Source organism: Brachypodium distachyon, chromosome 1, assembly GCF_000005505.3.
Source record: "Brachypodium distachyon strain Bd21 chromosome 1, Brachypodium_distachyon_v3.0, whole genome shotgun sequence".
Lineage (NCBI taxonomy): Eukaryota > Viridiplantae > Streptophyta > Magnoliopsida > Poales > Poaceae > Brachypodium > Brachypodium distachyon.
In genome coordinates this window covers 65,422,444-65,437,778 of record NC_016131.3, presented here as the reverse complement: position 1 = coordinate 65,437,778, position 15,335 = coordinate 65,422,444, and the positions used below count along the sequence as shown (strand labels likewise).

General features: G+C 42.6%; 2 protein-coding genes across 4 annotated transcripts; one reads left to right on the top strand and one right to left on the bottom strand.

Annotated features, from left to right (window-relative positions):
• The first annotated feature begins 3,694 nt into the window (after nucleotides 1-3,694).
• Nucleotides 3,695-11,769, top strand: LOC100828050. 3 transcript variants are annotated; one of them, XM_014897294.2, is made up of 21 exons: nucleotides 3,703-3,841; nucleotides 3,986-4,066; nucleotides 4,174-4,511; nucleotides 4,734-5,127; nucleotides 5,218-5,286; nucleotides 5,394-5,592; nucleotides 5,698-5,749; nucleotides 6,161-6,610; nucleotides 6,756-6,840; nucleotides 6,931-6,990; nucleotides 7,095-7,147; nucleotides 7,305-7,438; nucleotides 9,081-9,183; nucleotides 9,262-9,319; nucleotides 9,395-9,448; nucleotides 9,519-9,728; nucleotides 9,863-9,921; nucleotides 10,012-10,074; nucleotides 10,309-10,402; nucleotides 11,077-11,217; nucleotides 11,362-11,769. In XM_014897294.2, the coding sequence occupies exons 1-21, from the start codon at nucleotides 3,773-3,775 to the stop codon at nucleotides 11,500-11,502; spliced, it is 2,907 nt and encodes a 968-aa protein (XP_014752780.1). In that variant the 5' UTR covers nucleotides 3,703-3,772; the 3' UTR covers nucleotides 11,503-11,769. The 3 variants fall into 3 exon arrangements, 2 of the variants coding, with proteins under 2 accessions (XP_014752780.1, XP_010228791.1); XM_010230489.3 differs by having other exon boundaries at nucleotides 3,705-3,841; nucleotides 5,686-5,749; XR_001405384.2 differs by lacking the exons at nucleotides 11,077-11,217; nucleotides 11,362-11,769 and having other exon boundaries at nucleotides 3,695-3,841; nucleotides 5,686-5,749; nucleotides 9,863-9,925; nucleotides 10,309-10,388.
• A 67-nt stretch (nucleotides 11,770-11,836) lies between these two features.
• On the bottom strand, nucleotides 11,837-14,040 carry LOC100824327 (organelle RRM domain-containing protein 2, mitochondrial). Its single transcript, XM_003558170.4, has 3 exons — nucleotides 13,729-14,040; nucleotides 12,333-12,401; nucleotides 11,837-12,242 (listed from the first exon to the last, which is right to left on the bottom strand). The coding sequence occupies exons 1-3, from the start codon at nucleotides 13,928-13,930 to the stop codon at nucleotides 12,007-12,009; spliced, it is 507 nt and encodes a 168-aa protein (XP_003558218.1). The 5' UTR covers nucleotides 13,931-14,040; the 3' UTR covers nucleotides 11,837-12,006.
• Nucleotides 14,041-15,335: the final 1,295 nt, after the last annotated feature.

Here is a 15,335-nt window from a genome sequence, read left to right as displayed (position 1 = left end):
TGCCCGACTGCTCTTTGGTCAAAATTGCCACTGTTTGTTTGGATTTGAATTTGTATGATCATTTTTCTATAATAGACAATAGAACAGACAATGTATAGTATTTTTTCCGTTCCATAATTCTTCTCGAAATATTACATGTATCTAGATGTTTTTTTATGAATAGATACATTTATTTTTGGAAAATTAGAGACAAGAATTATGAAACGGAGAGAGTAATGTCAAGGCAATAGCAATTAAGAATTCTTCCCAAAAAAAAAGTGGTTCTTGGTAGAGGAGTAACTAGGAAGGGTAAGAGATCCAGTAATTTTAGAATTAGATTAGAGATTATATATGGACGGCTGAGATCAAAAATATCTCATCCTAATTTGTATTCCTTTTATTGGTAAGGATGCTAGTTCTTCTATAAAAAAAGGCATGCAAAAACAAAAGTTATAAGCATGAAAGAGCAAATGACATGTATAAAAACAAGACCGAGTGCTTAGGAAACAGTAGGTACTCCCTCCGATCCATAATTAGTGTCTTGGATTTAGGGCATCCGCAATGGTGGAGTCATTACTGACTCTTCACGTGATTTAGGGTCAACGGTAAAATAACACGTGCAATGATTTGTGTCTTTAAACTGACTCTAGATGATCTGTTAGCATTAAATGCGATGTTGCACAATGGTTAAAAGGTCGACTCTTAGCTAACACTCTTAGTCGATTCTTTCTTTAAGAGTGTGACTCTTCACGAAGAATCGATTCTCTTCTCTCTCCAATTTCTCTTTCCTTCACATGAGCAATTTTTAAATAAGAGTCGGTTAAGAGACAGACATTGCGGATGCCCTTAGTACAGTTTAGTAATTATGGATCAGAGGGAGTAGAATTTATACGAGCACAATAGTTGGACGAATAATTTAAAATAGATTTTTTAAAATCGAACAGCTCGGAAGATCATAAGAATTAATCTCATCCCTAATTCATTGCATTCAAACTCCAAATAGATATGTGAATCGGTGCAAGTGTGGAACCTTGCATGCACACCATTGCTCACAATCCACCGTTTCTCGATTTGAACCGGGTTTTTTCTGCTCTCATCACTCATACCGGAACCATTCATCAAAATTGGTATTTGCTCTTGGACGGATGAACTGACGAACATCAAGCAAACTGAAGCCGCACGTGTCACCAAAAGAACCTTCAGCGTGATGTGCTTGCACGTGCTGCAGATAGCCTATATGGAGCTTATCGCCGAGTCGTCGAGGCCCATCCATCCCGGCTTCTTTGCTCTCGGGGCGCGCAGACAGCCTTGCCATCGCCGTGGGAGCGTGCGCACGGTCAGGACATCTTCAAGCGAACCCCTCAAATTCTTCACATTTGTCCAAATCCGTTTATATGGGTTCACGGGCAAAATGCACAACCCAATAAGAACCTGCATTTGTCTAAAAGCGGTCCACACCCCCATTTGTTTCCAAAATTAGGGAAGAGTACGAGGAGTTCCTATTTGTACAAGACTCATCCAATTCTTGTCCACTTGTCAAAGACTCATGAAGAGACAAATGAAGGGCTGCCATTAGACAACTTGATATTTTGCTCATTCTCATTTGTCCAAAGATCCCTCAAATGGACACATGGAGAGGACAAATAAGGGCTAACCCTTAGAGATGCCCTTAGCCGCCGTCGCTCTGCGGAGGAGGTTCTAACATGTACAATGAAGAGTGGAAGGAAATATATGCATTGAGCTGCATGCATGAGAGGTGGACGCGTGAGCTGCATGCAAACACCACGAAATTATGGGCTCTCTCCATGCAAATAAGAGATGTGGGATTCTCTCCTGATTTGTTGTTGGAGTTAAACCAGAAAATAAGGTATATTCTGTTACAGAAGAAACCCAAACGGAGGCAAGGTAACGAAAAGGATGGCCTGCTTTCAGGATTTTGATCGGTTCAATCCGTATCAATTTTAGCACATGTTTGCTTGATAGTTACTCCGGTAAGAGTTGATTAGTTCATTTTATAGCCCATGATCGAGAGTCCTGATTAGTTGCAAGTAATTTCGGTAGGGGTGTCCTTGTTAGTTGGGATTTTGGAAGTGCAACAAACTATTTTGTTCATGCTATTCTAATGTTGGGAGAGCAAGGTGATTCTCGATGTATGTGTACGAATTGCACACACATTGTTATGGACTTTGTGTTTTGTGAGAGCGACACGTGTGTGTTGGTGATTCCGTCAGCTAACAAGGACGCATGAACACAGTTTACTCAGGTTTGAGGCTCTCGTGAAAGTAATACTCCTACTTCTACTTGTCCGTCCTTGCATTAATGACGGATTACAAGCTTGTTGTGGAAGCTACCGTTCTGCGGAGGAGGTTCTAAATACACCTGGAGTACTCGTTTTTTCGGAACCTTTCCACACCCGGCGACAGGGCTCATCAACAATGCGGCCGTGTCGGTGTACCCCTCCAGCGCACAGAGGGTGGATGGGAATATGCATTGAGATGCACGCGGGAGGCTGACGGATGGTCGGATGGACGTGAGCTGCATCATGCAAAGTCCACGAAATTATGGACATGGTCCATGCAAAGAGGTGTGGGATTCTATCCTATTTTGTTGGATTTGAACAAGAAAATAAAGTATATTCTGGTACAGAAGGAACCCGACGTAGCAAGGTAAAGAAAAGGAGGTCGCACCAGATAAAATTGATCCCAAGTTTCGTACGCCTCCTTTCAGGATTTTGATTTTTTTTCTTGCCAATTGGATTTTGATTGGTTCAATCACAGTCCGTATCAATTTTAGCACATGTTTGCTTGACAGGAGTAGAGGGGCAACATTACTCCGATAAAAGTTAATGGAGTACTCCATATTAAGTGACTCAAATTTGCTCAAATTTGGATATATCTGTGCCTAAAAGATGTCTAGATACATGTAATAAAAAGTCACTTACTATGGGACGGAAGGAGTAGTTTTTTTTATGGCCCACGATTGAGAGCCCCGGTTAGTTGCAAGTAATTTTGGTAGGGGGTCCTTGTTAGTTGGGATTTTGGAAGTGCGACAAACTATTTCGTGCATACCATTCTAATTTTGGGAGTGCCAGAGGCTTCTCGATTATGAGTGTTACTTGTTGATACGAGGTATGTCCTCAACGACGGGCTGCAGGCTGGTTACGTCTACTTTTGCGAGAGGTTCCATGTGCGTCGACGAATTGCTCAATTGGTTTGTGGAAGGTAAAAGATAGGGCCGAATCTCTTCACTAGTTTGTTCTTTGATGGTTAAGGCATGACGACACGATGTTAGGTTTACGATCCCGTAGATCATGGAGATCAACAAGGCATACCTCAATTGCAAACGGTAAATAAATGATAACTTGAAAATTAAAAATCAGCAGGTCGAGACCAAGAATATAAAGAGAGCTGATTACTGGTTAAGACATCACGACACAACAATAGGTATATGATCCGTATATCCTAGAGGTATCATATCTCAATCACAAGAGATCCGCAGATGGAAGTGCCCAACAATTCTACAACTCCTCGATCACATGAGCTCCACTAATGAAAGTGCCCAACAATTCAAAAACTTGGAAATTGGAAATCAACGAGTCAAGACCAACAATATATAAAGAGCTGTGCGGATGCAAAGCGTCCAACAATCCGCAAAGATGATCAGATGCGTTAGGAACAATATAAAGAGAGCTGCACAGATGCAAGTGCCTAACAATTCGTGAAGATGATCAAGTGCGCATTGCGGATTTCCTAAAAAGAGCTGCACGGATGCAAGTGCCCAACAATTTGTGACGATGATCGAGCGCGTCGCGGATCTCCTGCCGTTCCTGTACGACGTTCCCATCACGTATCGCAAGCAGGATGTGAGCCTGAAAACCTTGCTCCCCTCTTCCTCTCCAACTCGACACGGCTCGCCCGCTCTAGCTCTTGCTCGCCACCGCCACCGCCTCGTCTCGCTTCCACCCAACTCGCTGGTTTTTGCTAAATAATATCTTCCCGGTCCGCAGGCTGTTCTGGAGGGTTTCGTCGCGGAAGGCGGCTACGTCTGCGCCTGCACCTCGCCCTGCGATTACCGCCGCGGCGGCAAGGTACGTGCGGGCGATCCCCCCCGTCTGTTTCGAGAGGAGAATCCATCCGGATTTGGAACGGTAATTGAGGGTTTGTTCTGTTTTGATTTTGGGTGCCGCCGCCGCAGGCGTTGTCGGCGCTGCAGTTCGAGAAGCACGCGGGGGCGGTCTCGAAGAACCAGAACGGCCACATCTTCCTCCGCAACGGCACCTCGCTCTACGCGCTCTTCCACGCGCTCAGGGAGGTGCCCGCCCAGCGCTTCGCCGAGGACTTCCGGATGGCCGCCGGAGTGCAGATGACGGTACCCGCCGCCACCGGTGCGCCGCTGGCGGCCCGCGAGCCGGATAGGCTTCAGGCCAGCGACCTGACAGCGGAGCAGGCCCCTTGTGCCGCGGCGCAGGAGGCTCAGACCTTGGATAATCTGACCGAGGAGGAGAAGGCCAGCTTGTCTCTTCTTGACTTGAGGTTAGCAATTCCGCTGCTTGATTTGTGATTGGAACTCATTGTGTACTGTTTACTACTGTGATTTCATAGGAAAGGCATAGTAGGCCGTTTCTGTTGTATGGAATCGGCAATAGGATGATAGATTAGTAGAAGTATGACCAAATTATGATTTGTGGAGTTGTAAAACTAGGAGTTCAGAACCCATTGCAGGATTGTTCAGTCCTCATGCTTCCTTTTGAGCAGGGCACATAGTTCGGTAACTGAATCAGATCCTATGGACGGCATTGAAGGGTCTTCTATCCACCCCAGCTTGAGTTTGAGAGACGTTGCAGAGGAGATTGAGAATGCAGCCCGTTGTGATCATTCAATGCCTGATGTAGGCGGGGTAAGGGATGCACCTAGGGATAGTGGGGGTTTGCTGACAGACACTCTTGTTACAGTGCCAGTGATGGAATTTAAGTATCAGCCAGTGCGGATGGCAGACACAAAGTATGACCAAATTATGATGGAATCGAAGTATCAGCCAGTGCGTATGGCAGAAACAAAGTACCGGCCAGAAACTTTACTTAAGGATGTGAGGGGATTGCTGTCCACTGGGCTTCTTGAAGGTTTCAGTGTGACCTACAAGAAGAATGGGGTACGTGTAGTTTCTTCAGGCAGTAGAATTGTAGATTCAGCACGGAGTTATCTAAAGACCGACATATAAATTATACTTGATGATTCTTAGGTGGCGATGACTGGGCGCATAGAAGGACAGAGATATTCTTGTGGTTGCCTGCAATGTGGTTACAGTACTGTGAGCATTCTGTTATATTTTCTGTAACACTGTACACATTGTTCGTATCTGTACCCATGAATTCTCTGTCAAATAAAACATGACCTTCGATGTTTGACAAATTGCAGAAAATGAATGCATGTGAGTTTGAGCAGCATGCTGGCCAGTCATCCAACAACCAAAATGATCACATATTCTTGGACAGTGGAATCTCTCTCTATAAGTTGATACAAGCACTTAAATATAAAAAACTTCACTTGCTTGCCGATTTGATTGAAGAACAGACTGGTCTCCCTCCAAATCTGATTGAATATGGAAAGTGGAAAGGTATTTTACCCAAGGCTTTCTAGCTTTTGTGTATACACAGGGTCTGCTAATCTTTATGGTGTTCTATCTTTTCTCTAATTTTGATAATTTTAGCTTCATTTGAAGTGCAAAATGATGATTTAGAGGATGCAGCTTCAGATCATTGTTCAACTCAAAGGTAATTTTCCATCCGCACAAAATTTCAGCAGCCCTTCTATTCAGATTGCATAACCATTGGTGTTCCTGAATAGTTGCAATACCTCTGTATGTTATATGGTATTTGCACATTTTGGCCTTTTGGTGTGTATGGGGGAGGGGAAGAGACGTGAACATCTCAATATGCCGATAAGCTAAACCAAGGAAATAGGATTTAATGCCATATATTTGTCAATACAGATGGGACTTAACTGTGTATCAGCTTTAGAGTTTAAGCTCCTCCAAATTACAAGCAGGATCGTACTAACTTTTAACAAGTTAATTCCTTGAGTCTTCACCGTTTACGTGAAGTGTACTTTCTTATCATGCATGTGTATTTAAAAATCGTAAACCACCATACTGACTTCGACTTTCTTTCAAATTTCACTGCTAGTTCGCAAGATTCAGATGCAGGAGTGACAAGTCATATAGCTTTAGCCACTACTTCGACAGTTTCAATGAAAGAATCTACAAGCAATGGCATCTCAAACCTGAATTGGAGTGCATTTAGGAGGCCACGCTGGCAGTATAAACGAGGAGGCACTGCAACTTCAACTCAAACCTTGAGTAGAAGCCCTGAGAAAGGAATTTCAGGTCTATCTACTGGCACTTCAATGAAGATTAACACTGAGGAAACTCCTAGCGAGAATACTGCTGGCCCTCTCCATTCTGAGGTTATAAAGCCTAAGTTTGCTGGACCTGCTGCAGTAATATCGGCCTCTTTAGAATGTGATCCCACAAATCCAGCATTTTCCTTGTCAAGGCCAGTTTCAATCGTTCAAGAGCCACCCCGGGGCCACAGCGTGGGCCCAAAGTCAAAAGAATCACGTACTTCAAAAGTGAGGTAAAAGGTTAAACTTGCAGTGTTGCCTTGACATGTCATGCTTGGGGGATCTTTCTTCGAGCGATGGAGAAAGTTTGTTACTTTCACATGCCTATAGATTGAAATCATGCATAACTCTTTTTCTTTACTTTCTTTTTTTACTCAGGGATAATTCTTTGCATCAGCTGGTTTTCAAGGAGGGTGGCGTTCCAGAACTTACAATATTGACCTACAAGTTGAAGCATGGAGAGGTCTTCTTGATATGCATTGATTGTTTCGCCCCTTATGGCCAATAGCAATTTTGTATGACTCTTAATATAACTAGCACTTCCCTATTTTAGGTTCTAAAGCAAGGTTACAAACAGGGAACATGCATATTATGTGATTGCTGCAGTGAAGAGGTGATTATCTTGAATTTGGCAATCAGCAAAGTTTAACTTTTAGAGTGTATTTTATTGTGCTCAGTGACCAATGGGCGGTTGTGTTGCTCTCTCTTGACTCCCAGTTTACTCCGTCACACTTTGAAGAACATGCTGGAATGGGGAAAAGACGTCAACCGTAAGCACCACAATTGTACACAGAAACTGCACCTGAACTTGAACTTATTGATTCTTACGAGTTAAAAGAGCTTTAAGCATCATCCATGGAAGTAATAGTTTCAACTCAAAATGATCTTAAATTCTTTAATTCATTTAAATGGAGACTATGGTTTCAGGTATCGTAACATCTATACTCCAGAAGGATTGACACTTCATGAATTGGCGCTAAAACTGCAAGGTGGTTTAAATTCAAATGGAAACAGCAGTGCTAATTTCCCTGGTGGTGATGAACCCCCTAACCTTTCTTCAGGTAAGATGCTGTTTATTTCATTGAATAAAACCCAGTGGCAATGTGTCATTGTGCTTTCTTCTATTTTATATGTTGTTTTTGAGGGGCTATTCATTTATGATATCTGTAAAATTTGTAGAATGTGCCCGTGTGAATATTTGGGTTATGTTCACCATTTTTTAAATAAAAGGGGGTAAGGCTGCTTCCACAGTCATGGTATAAGTTCACCACTCTGGAGGGAGGAATGCCCTACTTTCCCCCACAGTTTGACCTCTTTGATAGCATGATTTCTTTTAGTTGGCTTTAGACCACAGGAGTTGAGAGATAAGACTTTGCTTGCTCCATTAACTACCCATGGTAAGGGCCAACATTCACCATGTCACTTAAGTGTAATACAGATTATAATAGGACCCAAGTTTTGCAGCGATCGTAACTGAACTTGAAGCCAGACATTTATACTTAACTTAGTGCGTGCAAAATAATAGTTGATCTTCCCTCAAAAAAATAAAATAATAGTTGATCCTTTGTTTAATCATAAATTGAAATAAATTAGGTTATATATCATCTAGTAGAATGCATGTTAGGTAAGTCCCTCGTGCAGGGTTTCCAAGTCAGGATGGTTGTCACTATTGACCTGTCATCCAGAGTTCTGCAGAGATTAGGGCGTAGTGAACAAAGAACAGACGTTGCATTTTATGAGTAGAATTTTGTCCTTCTTGGTGTCAGTCCTGTGGAGTGTCAAACTTGCTCTTATCCACACACTTCTAGGGTGTCGTGTGTTAAAAAAATAAAAATCTAGGCAACCTGGGTAGTGACTAGGCAACTTGATGCATTTCTTTCATGTCAGCTGGACATAGCTGCGGAGAAGATTAGGGTGGTGTATATTGAAACTTTTGGGGAAGTCGATGTGGCTACAGGACAGGGGTCTCCTATTCCATGTACGCATTATCCCTACCATCTTTTAAAGTTTATGCCTCCCAAACTGTTGATTTTACAGTGCAAGAGCTTGTGGAGATGGGTCCTATTCATCCACAGTTGTCTTGGGAGAAACACTATAGTGGTATATGAGGTTAGCAGCGAGGGGCTTCAATCTATTCTGGAGTGTAGATTTGAGACTTTTGTACTTAGTTTTTTTTATTCGTTTGCAAGCATCTGTCCTCTTATTCTGCCTACACAGCTTTTTTAGCTCTAATTTTTTGGGCAGGTTTTGGTGGAGTCTCGTCTTTCAACCCGTATGGTTTTACCAACTACATTGCATTTTTTTTAACCTTCTAGCATTACTTGGTGATCTTGTGTACATATATGATTCTTTAATTCCTGCTCTATGCACAAGTGTTATTTTCTCAATCGATGCTTTCTGCATGGTATACTCAATTTTTTTGTGAATGCTATAATACTTTGCGGTTTGCGCTAAGGATACAAAGGTTTCAGAATTTGTTAACAGTGAACGGCAATGTATTATTGCACAATTTGCTGTCATAGCACTGATAAGAATTGACTTTGCTGGACTGCTTGCCTTGTTTGCTTCTTTGGTGATGTACATATGGAATGATTTAACCTTCAGACAAGGATGCACTGGTCGTCTGAACTTTTATGTTTTAGTTATGTGAGTCACAATTCAAGGTCTTTGCCTTTGTTCAATTTCCCCCCGTTGTTATTACAGGTTCTAGCAGAGAATCTTCTACCACATATAGACCTAGTATTGTTCCCTTGAAACGGACATTGCAACAAATAGCTGATAAAACAGAGAGCTGCCGTTTGTGTGGGTAAGAATAAGATTACGTGCATCGTTGAATTGCCATTCATAGCTCCTTCAGACTAACTCTGCACCATTATTTTGATAGAGATGCATGTACGACGATTGGAACAATCAGCGAAGACATGATTGTCTTCTGTAACCAGGTATGTTCTGCTAAGTCCCATCCTCGTATGTGCTGCCTTTGATGGTTGGACTTTACGCCGTAATCCTATCTACAGTGCGAGAGACCATGCCATGTCAAGTGCTACAACAATGGACTTCAAAAACAGAAGGTATGTGACTAAACCTACAAGAATGGACTTCAAAGACATGATTACTGACTCGTTGTTTTGAATATTTCAGGGACCTTTGAATGTTTTAGCGGAATATATGCAATTTCATTTTTTCTGCTGTCAAAAATGCCAGTTACTTCGCGCTTCTTTGCACGAAGTACTGAACAAGCGTGAAAAGATCAGACAGAAAAGATCCTATGTTTTTTGGCAAATTTTAAATGGAATGAATCCGGGAATCAACGTGCAGAAGTACATTCATCAGGTTATTGAAATCTTCAAAGTAAGTTGTTTCTTTAAGGGGGTTATGTTTTAGTTTTTCTTAACCTTGTTTCTTGCATGATGATCTTTTCATCTATATGTCAGCATGTTGTTTCTAGGCTGCAAAGGTCTCACTTTAATCTCTGTATTTTATAGGTTGCGTTTCCAAAAACAGCTGCCTCTGACTTTGGTGTCATACAAGATATGGTTAATGCGTAGGTTCTTGCTTAACTTTGTAACTTTTAAGTCTTAAATGATCTACGGATAGTCATATCAATATGCACATCTGAAGAAATAATTTGCAGCAAGGATGTTGGTGGAGAGAAGGATTTTAGAGGAATGTACTGTGCGGTGCTAACCACAAGCAGGTACTTATTCTGATCAATTTCTGTATAATTTTAGCATTTTGTGCTCAACTGGCATGTGCCCAGTAATCAGTAATGCCGTTGTTACTTTCAGTCTTTAGCTAAAATCAACTGCTGATAGTTTGCTTTCTAGAACTTTAAATTAGGAGGGGTTAAACAAGCAAGCAAGTGCTTTTATTTTGTATGCCTATTATTTACTTGGCTTATTATACCTTTTTCTTCATGGTTGTATTGCAGTAAGCTTGTTGTGTCAGCTGCGGTTCTGAAAGTGCGCACAGAAGAGGTTGCAGAACTTGTCATCGTCGCTACATGTAATCAGTTCAGGAAGAAGGTTGGAATGATTTTAGACTGTACATCCCATAATGAATTCTGTCGGTTATCATGTAAATCTAATTTTTCATATTCCAATTTGGGCAGAACATGTGTTTTTGCTTTAGCTAAGAATAATGTCGAGACTATAACTGGAGAATATTCGTTGTATATGATGGGTTCTAGGCAATAGACAGCAGTAAAAATTACCCTGTTAATGTAAATAACTTCAGACATGGTAGTTTGAATAAAAGATCATGACTATGCTATTACTAGCTGCACACGTATAGAGCTGCAACTTTGTGACCCTCAGGGTACCCTTTGACCCTCCTTAGTTCAATCAAATGAACTAAAGTTGTAAAATAAAACAACTTTTTGGAAAACTAGTTCATCTGTTTGAACTAAAGAGGGTCAATGGGTACCCTGAGGGTCACCATGTTGCACCTCTACACACGTAAGGCTTCCCCTAAATTCTCAAGAAGGGTCATGTCTAACAATCTCTTCAGTTCTTTTTGTCATATGGAAATACAAAGCAGACTTGTTAGAAGTCGACCTGTGAGTTGTTACAAATAGGCCCTTAATGTGCTTTATGTTTTTCTATTGAGTACTCCGTAGAAATAATGAAGGACTTTACTGTGCAGTTGTGACTGTTACATACTAATATTCTTGCACTTTCTTTGCTCTATCTCTCTGCAGGGCTACTTCACACTTCTCCTAAGGCAAATTGAGGCACATCTGAAAGCCATGAATGTACGACTTCTTACGGCACTTGTTGATCCTGAAATGGAATCAATCTGGTCTAAGAAGCTTGGCTTCACAATTTTGTCTGGTGAAGAGGTGATGATGCCCCCTTCCTTTTGTTTTTGCATTTCACGCAGTTGATGAAAAAATTCAATTTTTCGGGCCGACTTAAGTTGGTCCAACAGTATAACTCCAGTAGCAGTAACTTAATGGCACCTTCGCTGCTGTGTCTGTTGCCAGAAGGAAACACTGCTGGAGGCACACCCCTTGGTGATGTTTGAGGACCTAACATTGATGCAGAAATCCCTTGCTAGCAAACCGGACCCCGTTGTTGCAAGGAATCACGTTACAGTTGGAGAGCCAAGTGCACAGTTTTCGTAGCCTACATGCCAGCCTAATGGATGACTACAAGCTCGACCTCTGTAGGGACTAGCTAGGTTGTAGGTTGTAGCCTAAGTTATGTTACATGTAGCAGTATGCAGTCATCTTTTTTCGTATTTTACATGAAGAACGTAGTCATCTGATGTGATGGCAGATGCTCTCGTGTCCGAGTGTTAACGGGTGCCAACTTCTGGTGTTTAAAGTCAGTTCGGTTTGTACTTGTAGATGTTCATATCGGTGCAGTAGAATGTGCGCGTATTGCACTGAGGTTGTTTTCGGTTAACAATTTGTCTAGTGTCTTCAAAAGCAAGTTTTCACAACGGTCGAGCAACCATTTAAAAACCCCATAACATCATCAGCATCACATTATCACACTATGTTTTCATGAGTAGCAATGAACCGCACAAAAACTCTGATTTAGCCCGCTAGAACTAGATTACCAAAACGCACCAAGAAAAGCATCTCCAGGCACAGGTCAGGTTATAGAGCACAAAGGCTACACGACTAACCACACCATCCTACAGTTTTATTTGTCGTGAAGCCAGTGTGCGAGGAAGCGGAATCTGGCTGAGGAGCAGGCTTCTGCTCCCTTGGTTTCGCAGGGTCAACAAAAATGACCCATCCATCCAGAAACTTGGCATTCATCCCCTGTCGTGCGGCCTCAGCTTCTTGTAGACTCACATACCTAACAAAACCGAAGCCCTTTGATCTCCCAGAAATTCTATCAGTTATAACTTTTGCTGCACGAGACAGGAAAAGAAACACAACATATGAGCAGTGAAGATGATGAATGATGAAAGAATACATTACTACTAATCAGGCCTTTTTACCTTCTAGGACCTGTCCGAAGGGAATAAATGCGTTCTTAAGCTTCTCATCTGTCGTTAACCTTGAAAGGCCTGCATTTGCATTGCATATGTGACTATATGAACATGAAAAAAAAAACAGTGCAAAGCAGGGTTGCTGCTTTATTACCATACTCACAAAGGATGAAAGTGGGGCGTTATTGCCTGCTAAGCCACTGTCCCGCCCCGCAAAACAAGCCCACTAAGCGCCATTGTGACAACAGCATTTCATCAACTGGGTTCATGCAGGCTGGTTATTTTGTCGAGAGGGCATCTAAATATACCACAGGATCACATATTCACCCCCACCCCCACCCCCACAAGAACCCTGGATTCCCATCTCTACCCATCGAAACCTTCGACGGCGGCACCGCTGGATCCACGGCCTTCCTCCTAGAAGCTGCAGCCAATAATAGCGCTGCCAGCTCTGTCGTCAGTCTCACACACCACACTCCTCTCCACTGGATCCCCAACTGCAAGGGTTTGCCCAATTTTGTTGAACTTCTTGATCAGACCACTCTGAGCCTTTGGTTGTTTCTGGTTCCCTAATACTGCAAGTTAGGCTCCAAAACTTAATCTGTTCTGTAATTTTGGATTCCCATTGAGTGACGGACATGTGAACTCATGAATTCCCATCATCATATAGACGTGTGCCATCATTCTGGAAGAATGTCTATCTTATTGCTTCAACGTCACATTAGTTTTTGTTTTTTTCCATGAAAAAATGACAGTTCTCATCGAAGGTGTACATGTGCCTGTGCATATGCAGTTCTTGTGGTTGACTGAAGTTAGTTTCATTTGCATTTCTTGCATCTCGGAAACAGGATTATCTAGATTCCACCTGTAACCACCGCAACATCCCAGGTTTGATCTGAAGGAGCATGCTATACTGATTTTATTTGAAGAATATGTATGCTGAAGGAGTGAAGGAAGCTTTTGTTTAAGAAATGTCATGCAACATTTACTGCAGTATTATTGGCAAACATTTCTAGTTTCTATCTGACCATGTTAATGTAAACTCTATAATTGTATTTATGCAAGCTTATGTGGCGTCAGCAGTTTTGGTAAATTTTGATAGAGTAGCACACTGTATATTGAACTGCAGAGTTGCATATAACAGAGTAATGATTTATCTAGTAGGTTCAGCTGCAAGTGGCATTTGCAAACCGCCGGATGACCCGCATCATTTGCAAGCAGTCGGTATGGTATGGCTTGGCCGCAGCCCCAGCCCACCTGCACCCTTAATACAGCCATACAGGCACAGAGCTTCATTTTTGCGGCGTGCAATTACTTAGTGAGAATATCAAGCAAGTCTAATGAAATCCAACACACAAGCAGCATATGGTACAAGCAACACAAACACAGAGTGGGGAGCCGTTACCGCTGACGAAGAGCTTGGGGGTGGTGAGCGGCGGCACGTTGCTGACCTCGGCGTCGTCGCCGAAGATGGAGGACGGGGGTGTCGGGGTGGGGGAGGGGCCCGAAGAGGAGGTGCAGAAGGCGGCGCGAAGTACGGATGAGCGGGTGGAGGAGAGGGGGAGAAGGCGGCGGAGCAGGGAGGAGGAAGACGGCGAGAGGGCCATGGTTGGAACGGCGGCTAGAACCCTACCTCCGTCCTCCCGTCCCGCTCCTGGTTCAGGTTCTGGGCGTATAGGTCCGACCCGGCCTGATGTACGGCGGCGTTGTGGACCCCGGCCAGGCTTCTTCGGACAAACTCTTTACATGGTGTTTGGTTCTCAGAATGGAATGAAACGTAACAGAATGGTTCTATTTTTGAACAGATTCTTGTGTTTAGTTGAGGGAATACATAAAAAAACAAATTACTGGTTGGGCTCTAAATCAAACTACTCACTCCGTTTCATAATTCTTGTCGAAATATTACATATATTTAGACGTTTTTTAGGATAGATATGTCCATTTTTAGGCAAATTTGAGACAAGAATTATGGAACGGAAGTAGTATGTAATAATTCAAACAGATTTTTTGAATCGTGTGCTTTCAATATTTGGATGCTCTCACGCCAGGTGTCAAGCAAAAAATGCATCTAGCCATCCAGGCAGGATACGAACTCTTCCACTATGAGACTTTCCATGTTTAACATTTGTCTTCTCTTTCGGCACCATATGCTCTTTGCTCAGTTGCCGCCTCCCAATTTGTATGGGCCTCCGATCAAAATAAAAAGGCACATAGAAACTTTAAGTTTGAAATAGAGTAAAATACACCACCAGTCCATGAACTCGGCAAAAATGGACACTTTAGTCCACGAACTCGGAAGCCGCACATTTAAACCCCTAAACTGGGACTACTGTGTCACTTTAGTCCAAAACAGTTCAGTGAGGCTTAAACACGCCACGTGGCCGCCACATCGGATTCGGCAAAGACCGCGGGCTGCTACTCGATTTACTTAGGGTTTTTTTTTGCAACGGCGTAGTTCTCAGGGCCCTAGGATCCTCGTCTAGGCGCGGCCGCCTTGCCCCTCGCGGGGCGGCTCGGGCATGGTGATTTTGCAAAAAACAATCCTGAGAAAATCGAGTAGCGGTCCGCGGTCCTAGCCGAAGCTGATGTGGCAACTACGTGGCGTGTTTAAGCCTCGCCGAACCATTTTTGGACCAAAGTGACACAGTAGTCCCAGTTTAGGGGTTTAAGTGTGCGTTTTCTAAATTCGTGGACTAAAGTGTTCTTTTTTGTCGAGTTCATAGACTAGTGGTGTATTTTACTCTTTGAAATATACAATTATCAACAATATGTACGCTACGCATGAATGTAAATGGGATCCCGGAATGCCCAACTTCTATTTTAATTCTCAAACCTCCTATTCAAGTTTTGACCACCTGAGTATGTACAATGCAGGGTGCTAAAAAAAAGCCGGTGCCTTTTTTCTTATAGGACAAGTGCTTAGGTTGCCACCTCTAATATAAAAATAAGCATTGGTGCTTAAAGATAAACCAGTTTAATTTTATAGGCACCTCCTTAATCACCTTGCATTGT

What these genes read in the sequence shown, in the direction of transcription:
- LOC100828050 (XM_010230489.3), top strand. Translation starts at nt 3,773, where the DNA reads ATGATCGAGCGCGTCGCGGATCTCCTGCCGTTCCTGTACGACGTTCCC. An exon ending in ATTACCGCCGCGGCGGCAAG is followed by an intron (nt 4,067 to 4,173) that starts GTACGTGCGGGC and finishes CCGCCGCCGCAG; the next exon opens with GCGTTGTCGGCGCTGCAGTT. An exon ending in TTGTCTCTTCTTGACTTGAG is followed by an intron (nt 4,512 to 4,733) that starts GTTAGCAATTCC and finishes CCTTTTGAGCAG; the next exon opens with GGCACATAGTTCGGTAACTG.
- LOC100824327 (XM_003558170.4), bottom strand. Translation starts at nt 13,930, where the DNA reads ATGGCCCTCTCGCCGTCTTCCTCCTCCCTGCTCCGCCGCCTTCTCCCC. An exon ending in CCCCAAGCTCTTCGTCAGCG is followed by an intron (nt 12,402 to 13,728) that starts GTAACGGCTCCC and finishes ATGCAAATGCAG; the next exon opens with GCCTTTCAAGGTTAACGACA. An exon ending in CTTCGGACAGGTCCTAGAAG is followed by an intron (nt 12,243 to 12,332) that starts GTAAAAAGGCCT and finishes TGTCTCGTGCAG; the next exon opens with CAAAAGTTATAACTGATAGA.